Source organism: Macroventuria anomochaeta (assembly GCF_010093625.1).
Source record: "Macroventuria anomochaeta strain CBS 525.71 unplaced genomic scaffold BU25scaffold_37, whole genome shotgun sequence".
Taxonomy (NCBI): Eukaryota; Fungi; Ascomycota; class Dothideomycetes; order Pleosporales; family Didymellaceae; genus Macroventuria; species Macroventuria anomochaeta.
The window spans coordinates 61,141-74,112 of NW_022985398.1; the positions used below are offsets into that span (position 1 = coordinate 61,141).

The following is a 12,972-nucleotide window of genomic DNA, read 5'->3' on the forward strand; positions in this document are numbered from 1 at the left end:
CCATCGGATGAGCATCGTCACCAACATCTCGGCAATCTTCGGACACGAGGCCCACAGAAACATCTCGCAAGCTCTTCACCAACAAACTGATCCGTGCGTGTCTTCCATTTGCGATTGTAACCTGCACTCCTGCAAGCCAAGCCCTCGAGCATCTTTGACTGACGTGCCGATATAATTGTATCCCGGCCGAAAGCACGTTACACACCCGGCACGTAAGTCATTGGCCAATCGAGCGCCGCATATTGCCTATCCTTCACTCCATACCCCCCCCCCCCCCCATCCTCGTCAGCCAGGCACGCGAAGCATCGGTACGACACTCGCGCTAGCACTCATCCTTGACTGACGATCCCCACTGGCAGATACTCGTGCGGAAAAACAACTATAAGAGCTGGGTCCGTTCCTTCGTTCGATCTTCATCCATTAGTTTGGACTCCTTCATCTATCATTAGTGAGCTACGTCAACCATGAAAGAAACAAAGGCAGACGCGATTGACGCGGCGCCGACCCAGATCCACCACGAGGCCGTTCCGAACGGCAGTATGCGGAGTGAGGCGAGTGAGGAGTTGGTTGGGCTGGCGAGGGAGCCGTATGGACCTGGTGGTATGTCTCCTTTGTCACGTCCTGTGGTGTTCTCGTGTAAATGATGGATGATGACTGATGAAGTGTAGGTTTCCAGGGGCTGTTTTCGAATCATTATGTCGCTATGTGCGCGACATTTGCTACCATCGGAGGTTTGTTGTTCGGCTACGACCAAGGTGTCATCTCTGTCACGCTGGTCATGGATCAGTTCCTCGACACATTCCCGAGAGTGTCGGATACGGCTTCTGGAGCGGGTTTCTGGAAGGGCCTCATGACTGCCATGCTTGAGCTTGGAGCTCTGATCGGCGCTCTATTTGCTGGATACCTCGCAGACAAGCTGAGTAGGAAGTACTCGATTGTTGTGGCTGTCATTGTTTTCACGATTGGGAGTATCCTGCAGACTGCCGCTGTGGATTATGGCATGCTCACTGTTGGGCGTTTGATCGGTGGTATGGGCATCGGAGCGTACGTCCACATCTCTAGATTCCTCAAACATACGTTCCATACTAACGATACGCAGACTGGCTTGCATAGCGCCGCTCTACGTTTCCGAAATCGCGCCCCCAGAAATCCGTGGAACCCTCCTCGTCCTCCAAGAATTCAGCATCGTCTTTGGCATCGTCATCGCCTTCTGGACGACCTACGGTACCCGTTACATGGCCGGCCAATGGTCCTGGCGCCTGCCCTTCCTCATCCAGATGATCCCCGGCTTCATCCTCGGCGCTGGTATAGTCTTCTTGCCCTTCTCACCCCGCTGGCTGTCCAGCAAAGGCCGCGACGACGAGGCATTGCAGGTCTTGGGTAAGCTCCGCGGTCTGCCCACTACTGACCCGAGGGTCGACAGGGAGTGGTGTGAGATCCGCGCCGAAGTAGCCTTCACACAGGAAGTCAACCGCGAGAAGCACCTCAACCTCCAGGACGGAAGCCGCGCTAGCAACTTCAAACTAGAGGTAGCGTCTTGGGCTGACTGTTTCCGCCACGGATGCTGGAAGCGCACGGTCGTCGGTGTGGGCATCATGTTCTTCCAGCAATTCGTCGGCATCAATGCGTTGATCTACTACGCCCCGAGCTTATTCGGCACACTTGGTCAGGAGTACGAAATGCAGCTCCTCCTCTCCGGCATCATCAACTGCACACAACTCGTTGGCGTCGTCACTTCGCTCTGGACAATGGACCGCTTCGGTCGTCGCCCACTACTGCTCACCGGCGCGGGACTCATGTTCATCTGCCACCTGATCATCGCAATACTGGTGGGCAAGTACGGTGGCCGATGGGCCGATTACGCGACGGAAGGATGGGCCGCGGTGGCGTTCTTGTTCTTCTACATGTTCAGCTTTGGCGCTACGTGGGGTCCTGTGCCGTGGGCTATACCGAGTGAGATCTTCCCGAGCAGTCTTAGGGCGAAGGGTGTTGCGCTGTCAACCTGCTCTAACTGGTTTAACAACTTTATCATCGTACGTCTCCCACTCCCTTCTGCCGATTCGCAAACTCAGCTCCCCATCATATGCTGATTAGAACAGGGTCTTATCACCCCACCCCTCGTCCAGAACACCGGCTACGGTGCATACACTTTCTTCGCCATCTTCTGTCTCCTCGCCTTCGTGTTCACGTTCTTCTGCATTCCTGAGACGGCAGGCAAGAGTCTTGAGCAGATGGATGAAGTATTCAAGGACGTCAACAGCGCCGAGGAAGAAGCAAGAAAGGTCAGGATCATGGGCGAGATTGTTGAAGGGAAGAGGGATGGGGTTCGGAGTGCGTAGAAGCCTGATAAACTTGGGTGTTTGAAAGTGTACAGATGGACACCGATATACGACTTGGATTATATATCTTTTCGAAGGCATGTTGTGCGGTGATGTGGGTGATGACTGGTCTTGCTGGGATCTGGCGCGAGTCTGTCTTACGAACGCTGATTCTTTCTACTTCGCCACACGGTTCGCTGATAGGTGACCAGACTTGATCGTCACCTGTTCGGACCTCTTGTTGCCACCTTCCTACACAAAGGTTGCCCGAATCTCCTCAAACTCACGATGAAATCAATTTCAAGTCCTAGTAATGTTTTTTGTTGTGTTAGGATGTTGGAATAACCTTTCGTCAAGACGACGGCAAGTAGCCGACTGGACAAAGGAGAACTCACCAATGTCCAGTAGGAGCAACGGCGCGGAGACATGGGCGCTTTTGCATCTGCCGCACCGTAGAGTCCAAGTTTCCTATGCTACTTGCAATTCAGGGTGATAGGACTTGTTACCCGTAGCAAAATGCACATCGAACTTTCATCTGTGGTAGTGAAGAAAGATGTATTCCTGCAAAAGCAGGCTGCTAGTCGAAAAGAGCATGCTCGCTACCATGCCGCTTGAGTATCATATATATGCAACGGATCGCGCTAAAGCGCCATAACTCCTGCCCCATTCAAGACGACACGCACTCGCAGATCCCACAGTCTCACATCGCGAACTCATAGAGTGTGTTTACCTGTCACGCTCGAATAACCCCTCCTTCGCTACCGGATATTCATTCTTCACACGGCAGCCTCAAAACTGCCCGCTATACGCACATTCGTCGCGAAATATAGCCTCTGCCCACCGCTAAACTCCAGCACATGGCTCAGCAACTCATTCCACCGCCGACCCGGCACGACCCTCGCTCTGACGGCATCCGCATTCGGATACGCCGAGCTGGGCGCCGGAGGCGTGCCAGCAGCCTGCGTGGCCTGGCTAAGCACTGCTTCAAGCGCGAGATGTGCGTAGCAAACAGCTTCATGTGCGTCGCCTGGTATGCCGATATCGTGCAGCGGCTTAGTGATGACGCCCTCGGGGAATCCGGCTTCGAGGTAGTCGATGATATTGGAATTTCGCGCACTGGGGCCGCAGATGAAGAGTTCGTCGACTTCCTGGCCTGGGGGGAAGAAGAGTTCGAGCAGGCGCTGGTACTGCTTCAATATGTTCTGTGCGGTTATCCGTGTAATGGTCGCGATTGTGTCTGCTTCGGACATGCTGCTGTACAGACATTCATCGATGAGTTGTTGTGCTTCGTGGTCGCCAAACATCTCGGTGGCTATGCTTATGGGAGGCAGCTGGCGAAAAGGATCGTGCGCGTCGAGGTATCGGTCTACGATGTCTTGATTAACTTTTCCCAATGATCCCATCTTCCCATCATGATCTTCTGATTGATCGTTGGATGTGCAATAGCGGATGGCATAGTCGATGAAGAGACTGCCGGGCCCACAATCCCGAGATATCGTTGCGCGTGCGCCATCGTCGCCGTGTGCAGGTATGAAACTTAGGTTCGCAAGTTCGTCGATGTTGAGGCAGACACGGAATTTGGTGGGGTGCCGTAAGAAGAGCCTGTCGACATAGGAGGTGGGGTGTATATGACGCCGAACGACTCCACGCTCGATTGTTGTAAAGTCAAAAACGGTACTGATACCAGTCTCTGAGGTTACGATCGCGTTCCAATGAACTGGGTGCTCTCGCACGCCATCCGAGTTCGCCCGTGTATTCAGGAGTCTCAACACATTGCTGTGAGTGCCGACAAGGTCGATGGAAGCAGCTTCGAGGGCATTTTTGCGACAAAAAGCCTTGATACCGCTGGAGAATAACCGACCTAGCAGGTCCTCGAGGTGTGGTGCTGGCTTAGATTTGTGTCGGCCGGATCGAAGATAGTTTACGACAGGGTCTCTCACTGACGCGGGAATGGGTATTTGGTCGAACTGTGTATACAGTGAGCGAGCTGTAAGGAGAAAGAAGCTTAGCCAAGCACTGACCTGTTGAAGTTTCACGCGTAGCGGAGCGGAGGGACTGTTCTGACCGAACTGAACTAACGCGCAATCGAGATGGCCCAACCCAGTGCCAGTGCACACACCCAGGACGGTGAGGTTAAGTCTGTCCCTCGCAGGTTCCCCAGTTTTTTCTTGATTGGGAGAAATCCCTCTAACATCCATTGCTGAGTCTTTACGTCGCATTGTGAGGTAGATCGCTTCAATTACCTGAGCCAAGTATGCACTTCAAGTGCAGAAGTAGGAGTACTCATGGAAGGTTGCGAACTTCGCAAAACAAGATACTCATATGTTCCTTCTCGAAACCTTATACTGCGCGATGGTCAGACAGATACGTATCGATTCAGTTGCATGGAGACGATACGTAGGGGTGATTCAAGGCATGCGGCATATAGCTCCATTGTGCAGATAACCCCCTCCAACGTACTGAAGGATCACAGTGACTCGAAACGAATTACGAAATAGGGTTGATCCACAATAAACATCCGCGGCGGGCGTAAACATGACGTGACTTCGCCAACTGAACCAACTTCAAATGCTTCTTCTCACTCAGGTCTCTTCAGGTTGGATGGATGTCAATGATAGGTTTCCCTCGGGCATGGTCGTCTTGCCAAAAACTCCATCGAGTCCCTTATTGGGCGATGTGCAGGAACGAGACCGAACCGGCGCCGTTAGGAGAACCTTGGAAGGACAGACAGCTGCTCGATAGCCGTGTCCGATCAGGGCCAATTGCCCGTTTGCCTTCGTAAGTGGATAGCGCGGTAATGCTTTGTAGACCTCGGGTGTTACATGGTGGGCATGGGCGGATTACAGGATAATGTACCGTGAACGTGCCTTGAGAGACTGTAAATGCTTTCGCGCATGGTGAACCCTGCTAATGCAAGAAATCGTAGGCGTTGTAAACTCGGTCTTCGATTCGAACGTGAACCATTTAGGTACTGTACGTCTGGGAAGTACAATACGAAGGTCGGAGGTGGATAGTGTTGCGAAAGTTAAAGTTGTCGCAAGGGCAAGAAATTCGGCTCGAAGTACCATGGAACAACAATCCGAGACCGCATAACGAGGCATTGATCCACCTAGGCGCTAAAGCGGCGGGAATGCTACAGGAACCAGTAACTGCAATGTCTGGATGTTTCCAGATGTTGGCAGTCGCGCTCGGTCAACATAGCCGGCGAATCCTTCACATTCTCCACAACTCGAAGCGACACGAGTCCGAGAGCCTATCAAAACAGCCGGCAAAGCATATCCGCGAATACATGAGGGCCACAGGACTTGGAAGAATGTGGGAAAACCGGCAGTTCTGACGTGTTGGTCCTTCACGGAACTCTTCCCCCCAGGAACGCGTGCCTGCAGTCACGCTTGCAACTTTTGACTAGACGGCTACAAAGGCCGACAAAACTGCAAGCATATCATTCTTACACAAGGTCAGTCGTGAAAAAGTTTCAGTGTGGTCGAAAGGAGAGAATCCCGACGTTGTGCAGTTGGGAGGCTATGAATCGATATCCCACCACATACACGACTGCCAACAGGCGGGGAACCTCAACACCTGATGCATGGACATCTGCAAAAAGTGAAGCCGTGACGAGTAATGATTAGGAACACTGTAAGTCAGTTAAAGCATGTAAGCACTTGGTAATGAGCCACCTGTCACGGTGTAGCCCCATCGTGATGCATTGTCCCAATGTTCGCTAATAACATGCGAGCCAACCACAGCTCTAACCGAAGTTCTAGTTGATCGAATGAGCCTATCTGAAGTCGTGTGAATGAAAAGCGAGGAGAGAATTTTAGACATGGGGGTATCGATACAGGAACTACGCTCCTATGAGTTGCTACAGAAAATGGAGTGAAGGGGATCAAGTATGGACCATACCCCATTCTGCTCTAAGAGCATTGATGATCCAGGCAGTCGGCCAAACGTTTGTTTTCTCAAAGTCCTCAAGAAGCTGTACAACTTCGTCTCTTTCCCGTGTTTCTGTTACCAGGGGTCCCCAGACGAAGATGGTATGGCATAGGATGATCGAAAGCTGCACCGTCTCAGGCGTGCTCCCACATGCACCACAAATTGCGTGTGCATGCCGCAAGATCTGACGCTGATATAGTTAGTCGGAAATCTCCAATACTCATATTAGTACTACTCACGTCTGTAATTGATAGACTACCAACACTGCGAATGGCGAACCGCGGCCCTGGTTTGAAGCTATGAAGCATGATGCAGGAGAAGTGGTAGAAACCAAATGCCACGGCTGTACAAGCGATTAGTCTGGATCATTGGGAAGCAAGGACCAAAACGTACCATGCCAGTCAGCTGTGAACCAAATTTGTGGAAAGCAGCTACCTTCGACCTCGCTAGCCGGCCCGTGCCAGATTGGATCGAAGCCTTCAGGTCGATCCTTAATCCAAGCTTGAACAAGATCCCAGAGCTCATGCCATCGGGCAAGCTTGTTATTGCGTTCAGCCGAAGAACCGGGTTCGAAACAGAAGTTGACAATCAGAGCTGTGTTCCAAGTCATCTGGTTGGCCCAAGCAGTTTCCAATCTCAAGCGCGCCAGCGGATGTGAGTCATGCATGGACCCTGGTGTTGGGTGCAGCTGCAATAAGAAATCCACATCGAGTGGTTGCTGGTTGATAGTAGCTGTGTAAAGACACTGACGAACATAAACCCAGAATGCAGCTTCACGAAGCGTGGGCGCCGAAGGATCTACGTAATGGTTGCCTTGCGAAGCGCGCAGTATCGCGGAGGAACCTGCTAGATGCTGCCCAGCATCTGAGCCGGTGGTGGAAGGTACTACGAATGTGAGCTGAGGCGCATTCATGTGAGATGTGAGACCTACCATTGAGCTGCTCATAGAATCTTAAGATGACTATGGCGCACAGCAATGTTTCATCGTGACTCGCACTCGGCTCGTTCAGCCGGTCGATAAGTAAAGCAATGCAGCGTTGGTATGCAGCATCAGCAGTGGTATCTTCTCTACGGTGACGAGCTGCAAATGATAAGACTGCATAGCAGAGGACAGGACAATGTTTGACCTTCTCTGGGACCCCTAGGGTAAACTGACGCGTTGCATCAGTGCAGTCGAGCCAACGGCCAAGATGTTCTGAGTAGTAATGCACGAGCCGTGCTTCCCTCTGGGTAAGAGGGACAGCTTCCTGAGAGTACGGTCGAATATCGTCCGACAAAGGTTGCCGCAGCAAACTTGCTACAGAAATGCTGCTTTGAGTTCGGGGCCCCGAAAGAGGAAATGGAGAGCCCGGTGAATGTATACCGATCGAATCGTTGGGTGATGGGTCACTTGTTGATCGTGACGTATTTTCGGAAGTTGTGATGGCCCGTTCGTTTCTCCACTCCTCATTCGCCCTCGGTGAAGTGCTCCGGCTCGCTTGGCTCTCGTCATCAGTTCCATCAATTCCATCAATTCCATCAACTCCATCAACTTCCATACCTTCGTGCTCACCGTCGACAACAGCGGACTTACTCGACCCTGCTTCGGAGGGTTGATAATCTTTGAATTTGGTGTGGGGCGCTTCCCATTGGCACGGTCGGTTCTTTTTGCTGCAGGCGTTGCAGACGGGATGTGTTTCGTCGCCTGTTCTGTGTTAGAAACCGTCCACAACGTAGTTAAATATGAACAACTGACATTTTACGCGACGGACTCGACAGGTGAGACTGGTAAGCGACCCGTCAGCCTTGTCAACCACGGCCTGTTGCAATCTACTGACCATCCGCTTCTGGAGCGGTATTTGCCCATATTCGAGTTTCCTGACACTCGAAGTTGACTGTCGAATCGAGAGCTGCGGTAGCGAATTGTTTGCACCCGTGTACATACGTGGTGAACCGAGGGTTGCAGTAGTCTGTCGTTTCGAATGTACTGCTATTTCCGACGGTAGGGCAGGTTCGCTTACGTCACTCTTACAAGAGTGGTTCTTGTTTCAAGTGATAAATCCTGAGCGAAGAATCGCCAAGTTCTTCCTGATGTGTAGGCAGATGTAGGGTCGTGTCAAACCAAGGCTCCGGTTTTTCATTGAAGGCCCATTCGCCAGACACCAATGCAAGACTTTATTCATGCAGGGTATAAGAGCCCAATATCGCGACCGAGATTTCGTTACGCTAGAATACGTGGGTGGAACGTTGCAGCGGATGTCGGGCTGAGCCCAATACTTGATGATGAACCACGATGACATTGAAGATCGAGACGGCTCTGAGGACCAGGTGCCTCCGACTTGACAATCAACCAGCAATTCATTTCATCGACAGGTTTGACAGAGTGTGCCCGGCACAGTTACCCGAGCAAGTCTGTGATTCGTCTGGAGAGTGACCTCCCATTGATATGGTTGGCCGAGGCTGTGAGACAGCCCTGTATCTCGTAACCAATTTATTACAGCTTGTGAGAGCCTAACCACGTGGTGGACCAATGAAGGGTCTGAGAATCTTCTTAGTGCGATGGCTCGGACGCTTCAGTAAGGATCTCCCCACTACCATTTCAGTGGGAACACCTAAGCCTTATGAGCAGTTTCCTCGAGCACAACACTGTCGTGTGCGTACCATCTCAACTTGAGGGATCCATACTGCTTACTGACTGTGGAAGCGCCTGATAAACTCAGAACGTCGGCATTCAAAGCAAATATGGTCTGCCAAATCGTGACAATCCATGCTTGCATTGGGTGACAGATTTGTGTGCGCCGACTATGGGTGTCAAAACTGCTCTCGCAAAGGGAATTCGTAACGAAATTTTGCGGACCATCTTTGCCCATCGCGACTTTGGCAACTTCAGTCTAACTCTTTCCTTAATTCAACATTTCTCTCTCAAAGTACGCAGCGTGTTGCTGCATTCGTGTCTGCTAGTAGATGCTCTGCGACAATAACTGAGTACCTACGATGCCCTTGAAATGTGACCTACATACAGAAGGCGGCTGGACCGGACGCATCTTTTTAGAAAACCGAACAACACCTCTCTTAACCCCATACAGAGTATTCCTCACTCTTGAACACGAAGTCGCTCATCATCATCGATACAAGCACCATACGCATAATCTTACGATCAGAACGATACCGAACATATGTAATTTGATGACATGAACACGACCTCGACACGGAGGCTAAACTTGTCGACGCCACTCAAGCGCAAATCCACTCGCCCCTTTCTCGATATGACAGGCCACTTTTGTACCCTTTCTCTGGAGTCTGGACTGACGTCCGGCGGTATGTGCGCAACAACCCTGAGCGCTTGTTCTTCACCTGCAAGTATCGGTGCCTTGCAAAGTGCACGAACCCCCTGGATATTGGCTCAATATCATCAAGCATACGTCACAGGTGGGCGAGAGCTTCCGAGTGACTAGCTAAGGCTGGTTGAGAGGATGGGTGACAGTCTGGGTGACAGGACGCAGGGCAGAACGTGGGATAGTTTAGGGCACCAAGACAACTAACCACTCACGTGTGTGCCCTGCATGCTATACTGTGGTACACACAGTCACTGCCAAATTCAGGAGGGTCCGTACATTTCGCAAACGATTGTATTGTCATAGCGGCGGAACATAGACACGGAAGGGCTTGGAAAGTATGAGGTGACGCTATCAACCAGCGCCGCAATCGCTCACCTAGGCAAGCTAACACCTGGCCATGGCTATACTGAAGCTGGGGAGAAGCCTCCGCTGTTGAAGTCGGGGCAGCTATTGGTGCGCGAGGCGCTCAAGAAGGGCATAAATATCAACCCGGAGGCAATGCGCGCGCTTGGCCGCTTCGATGTACAATACTTCCGAATGGCTGCTGTACGCTGGCTTGTCAAAAACAACCAGCCATTGCGCAAGTTTGAGACGCCAGCTTTCCGCAAGATGCTGCGTTTCGCCAACCCGGAGGTAGAGTAGGTGCTGTGGAAGAGCTATAATAGCGTGTTGAGGTTCATATTAAAGTTGCACAGCTTTATGATGCTAATAGTAGCTGACGCCCTGTATAACGCTGCGAGCAAGATCCATATAAGCTTCAACAGCTGGTCAGTCAAAGGCGGCAAATGCGGCGAATGCGGCTTCTTGGGCGTTGTTGTGCGCTTTGCCAGCGCGTCTGGGGCCATCCACGACCTATCTATAGCCCTCCCACAGCTTACAGGCGCCCGCAGAGGCAAGCAAATAGCGCCCGCAGAGGCAAGCAGATAGCACAAGTTGTCACTGAGATGCTCACTCCGTCTGGTGTTGAGCCACACAAGATTGACTGCTTTGTGCTTGATAACGCGCACCCAAACAACACAGCGGTTGACTTTGTTGCAGAGCGATTTGATTTTGTCGCAAAGGAGCGCAGGTTGCGCTGCGGCTGTCATGTAACAAACCTTGTTAGCCCACTAGGGCCTGTTTTTTGCTGCTGTCAACTACATCAAAACACGATTCCCTCTATGGAGGCTTCCAGCGCAAGGCCAACAAAGCGCTGCCTAACGACGCCAATCTCGACATTAAGGAGCCCATCAAAGAGTGTATAACGCGCTGGAACAGTTACTGTAGTTGCCTTGAGCGTGGTGTTGAGCAGAAGCTCGCAATGGACTTGTACGTTGATCGCCACACTGGGCAGAGTAGCATGAGCAACCACAACAGTGTGATCGCACACTCAAGAGCTACTATGAAAAGTCACCACCTGAACATTCGTCTGGACCGAAGTCTATGGTCGATTCATGGCTGCGCCACCGCTTCGTCCACCAGAACGGCAAGCAGGAGAGTAGGTGGAACGGCTGGCAGAATCTAAACATCAAGACACACCCAGAGTTTACAATGGGACTAATACACATGGTATCGTCTGAAGACGGCCATGAGACTTGCAGCTTGCAGGGCTGGACACCCAAGGCGGCAGAGTATGATGCAGATGTTGTTCACGTGTGATGTACCTCGCAATGATGTTATTCGGTATCACGTAGATCATGAGTGTTCTAAGAAGTAGGGGTTGAGCGTCATCGTGCTTTCCCAGAGAGGTGACAAGTCTTGCATATGAAGAATGTGTTTGTGCTTTGTTATTGTGTTCCCCACCATAAGACCATACGTCCTACATCCCTACCAATGATGCCGCCGTTGTTAGGACGCCGATGTAGCGTTCGCATCTAATTTGCCTCGCCAAAGTCGACGTGCCCTGTTTCCTCAGCGTGCTGTACTGCACCTCGTTCGCCTGCGCCTCTCCACCCGCAAGTATTGCACTTGACGTCGAACTTCTGTGTGTCGGTGTAGTACTTCTTCTTCTTCAACTCGCCACATAGTTGCCGCGCCGCCTCCAGCATAACGTCGTCGCTAGCATCGAACAGCTTGACGTCGTTCTCCGGACTGAACGTCGAGGAGCCGTAAGGAACGAAGGCGATGGTGTCGTAGTGTATGCCTGAGTAGACGAGGATGCAGCGCCGCGGTCGGCCTTCGTTGAAGCGATCTACTCGCAAGTCCTGCACGTTGATGCTCGCGATCTCAATGTCGAATTCTTGCGACAGGATGCTCAGCTCGATGCCGCCGCCCCACGAGTCGGAGTATTGTATCCACTTGCAGTACTCGTCCGGTGACCGCTGAAGGATTGCTGCGTTGTAGTATTCGGGGTCGCGTTGTATAGCCTGGGCGACCATGGATCGCAGCTCGGTCATCGAGTCAAGCGTGTCTGTGAGGACCGCGCTGCCGACTGCTCGGAACATGCACGAGTTGTCATCTGGCATGACGCGCAGCACCATGGTACCGCTCCGATCAGGCACGAATACTTCTGGTGTGTCCTTCAGCACTGGCTGCTCCTTCCGTTGTAGCGAAAGAGGTGCTGCTGGTTGCGATGTGGCAGCCTGGAGCTCCTCCTCCCTCCTCTTCTCGCTGGGGTCGCCAGTTGCTTGCGCGATGACGAGGATCTGGGCGCCGTTGAGCTTCAGGTCGGTGTCTTTGAGGAGAGTGGAGAGGCCGTATAGCGATGGATCGAGCGGCTGCGGTGGGAAGCCCCACTTCAGCTCGTACAGCGGAAGGTCTGTGGATGTGGTGATGGCAGAGAGGAGGTCTGAGACGGCGGCGTTGTCGTCGAGCGAGAGTGTGTGCTGCCCGTTCGGCGCTCGTAGGCGGACCCTGATGGGCATCTTACTGTGGCAGTGTGGGGAGATAGTGAGGGTGAGAGTGAGGGTGAGGGTGAGAGTGAGGGTGTGAGGGTGAGTGTGAGTGACGCTTGAAGGAGAGTATCAAGGATAGAAGGAAGCTGCGGGTGAGTTGTGGTGGGGCTGAGGGGAGGGAGGGTGCTTGGTTGGTTGATTGATTGGTTGGTTTGACGTGCTGTGTGAGTCTGGAGGGCGGAAGGTGCGGTCAGCTGTAGCAGCTTGGAGTCGCGGAAGCGGACAGTGTAGAGGACAAGGCTGGGTGGATGAGAGGAGACGGGGACGAGAGGAGACGGGGGTGAGGGGAGACGGGGGTGGGAGGAGACGGGGGTGGGAGGAGACGGGGAGTTGGGCGTGCACAGCGAAGAGTCTATTGCGAGCTATGAAGCGTTCCTAGCTATGGCGATTGATGGCCGACGTGGCGGGTGGTGAATGTTCCGGAAGCATGCAGATGGTGGGTCGAACGGCGGAAGCTAGCACCCCCCCTGTCGCGCTCGGACCACACTCCAGTTTGTCGCGACGTCCGTTCCTGCTCCCATGTCGCGTCTC

At 52.6% G+C, this 12,972-nt stretch overlaps 6 protein-coding genes across 6 annotated transcripts; 3 read left to right on the forward strand and 3 right to left on the reverse strand.

The window, feature by feature from the left end:
• Positions 1 to 539: 539 nt before the first annotated feature.
• BU25DRAFT_400729 (general substrate transporter) lies at positions 540 to 2,438 on the forward strand (the record flags this gene model as incomplete). Its single annotated transcript, XM_033704981.1, has 4 exons — positions 540 to 600; positions 669 to 1,044; positions 1,100 to 2,033; positions 2,100 to 2,438. 4 exons carry the CDS (start codon positions 540 to 542, stop codon positions 2,337 to 2,339), a joined length of 1,611 nt encoding a protein of 536 aa, XP_033557540.1. The 3' UTR covers positions 2,340 to 2,438.
• Positions 2,439 to 3,094: 656 nt separating this feature from the next.
• Positions 3,095 to 4,537, reverse strand: BU25DRAFT_461998 (uncharacterized protein; the record flags this gene model as incomplete). The annotated part of the gene is made up of 2 exons (XM_033710493.1): positions 3,095 to 4,285; positions 4,340 to 4,537. The coding sequence occupies 2 exons, from the start codon at positions 4,535 to 4,537 to the stop codon at positions 3,095 to 3,097; spliced, it is 1,389 nt and encodes a 462-aa protein (XP_033557541.1).
• A 1,455-nt stretch (positions 4,538 to 5,992) lies between these two features.
• Positions 5,993 to 8,366, reverse strand: BU25DRAFT_442558 (uncharacterized protein). Its single transcript, XM_033709312.1, has 6 exons — positions 8,069 to 8,366; positions 7,987 to 8,015; positions 7,183 to 7,935; positions 6,645 to 7,136; positions 6,491 to 6,594; positions 5,993 to 6,441 (listed from the first exon to the last, which is right to left on the reverse strand). The coding sequence occupies exons 1-6, from the start codon at positions 8,095 to 8,097 to the stop codon at positions 6,205 to 6,207; spliced, it is 1,644 nt and encodes a 547-aa protein (XP_033557542.1). The 5' UTR covers positions 8,098 to 8,366; the 3' UTR covers positions 5,993 to 6,204.
• Positions 8,367 to 9,907: 1,541 nt separating this feature from the next.
• Positions 9,908 to 10,495, forward strand: BU25DRAFT_350288 (uncharacterized protein; the record flags this gene model as incomplete). Its single annotated transcript, XM_033703296.1, has 2 exons — positions 9,908 to 10,206; positions 10,264 to 10,495. Coding segments are annotated over 2 exons (531 nt in total), but the record flags the coding sequence as incomplete, so codon positions are not given.
• A 211-nt stretch (positions 10,496 to 10,706) lies between these two features.
• On the forward strand, positions 10,707 to 10,883 carry BU25DRAFT_302995 (uncharacterized protein; the record flags this gene model as incomplete). The annotated part of the gene is made up of 1 exon (XM_033702020.1): positions 10,707 to 10,883. A coding segment is annotated over one exon (177 nt), but the record flags the coding sequence as incomplete, so codon positions are not given.
• A 404-nt stretch (positions 10,884 to 11,287) lies between these two features.
• Positions 11,288 to 12,745, reverse strand: BU25DRAFT_414357 (ubiquitin thioesteras-like protein OTU1). The gene has a single exon (XM_033707260.1). It carries the CDS (start codon positions 12,409 to 12,411, stop codon positions 11,422 to 11,424), a length of 990 nt encoding a protein of 329 aa, XP_033557545.1. The 5' UTR covers positions 12,412 to 12,745; the 3' UTR covers positions 11,288 to 11,421.
• Positions 12,746 to 12,972: the final 227 nt, after the last annotated feature.

What these genes read in the sequence shown, in the direction of transcription:
- BU25DRAFT_442558 (XM_033709312.1), bottom strand. Translation starts at nt 8,097, where the DNA reads ATGGGCAAATACCGCTCCAGAAGCGGATG. An exon ending in TACCGCTCCAGAAGCGGATG is followed by an intron (nt 8,016 to 8,068) that starts GTCAGTAGATTG and finishes GTCGCTTACCAG; the next exon opens with TCTCACCTGTCGAGTCCGTC. An exon ending in GTAGTCTATCAATTACAGAC is followed by an intron (nt 6,442 to 6,490) that starts GTGAGTAGTACT and finishes TAACTATATCAG; the next exon opens with CGTCAGATCTTGCGGCATGC.
- BU25DRAFT_414357 (XM_033707260.1), bottom strand. Translation starts at nt 12,411, where the DNA reads ATGCCCATCAGGGTCCGCCTACGAGCGCCGAACGGGCAGCACACACTC.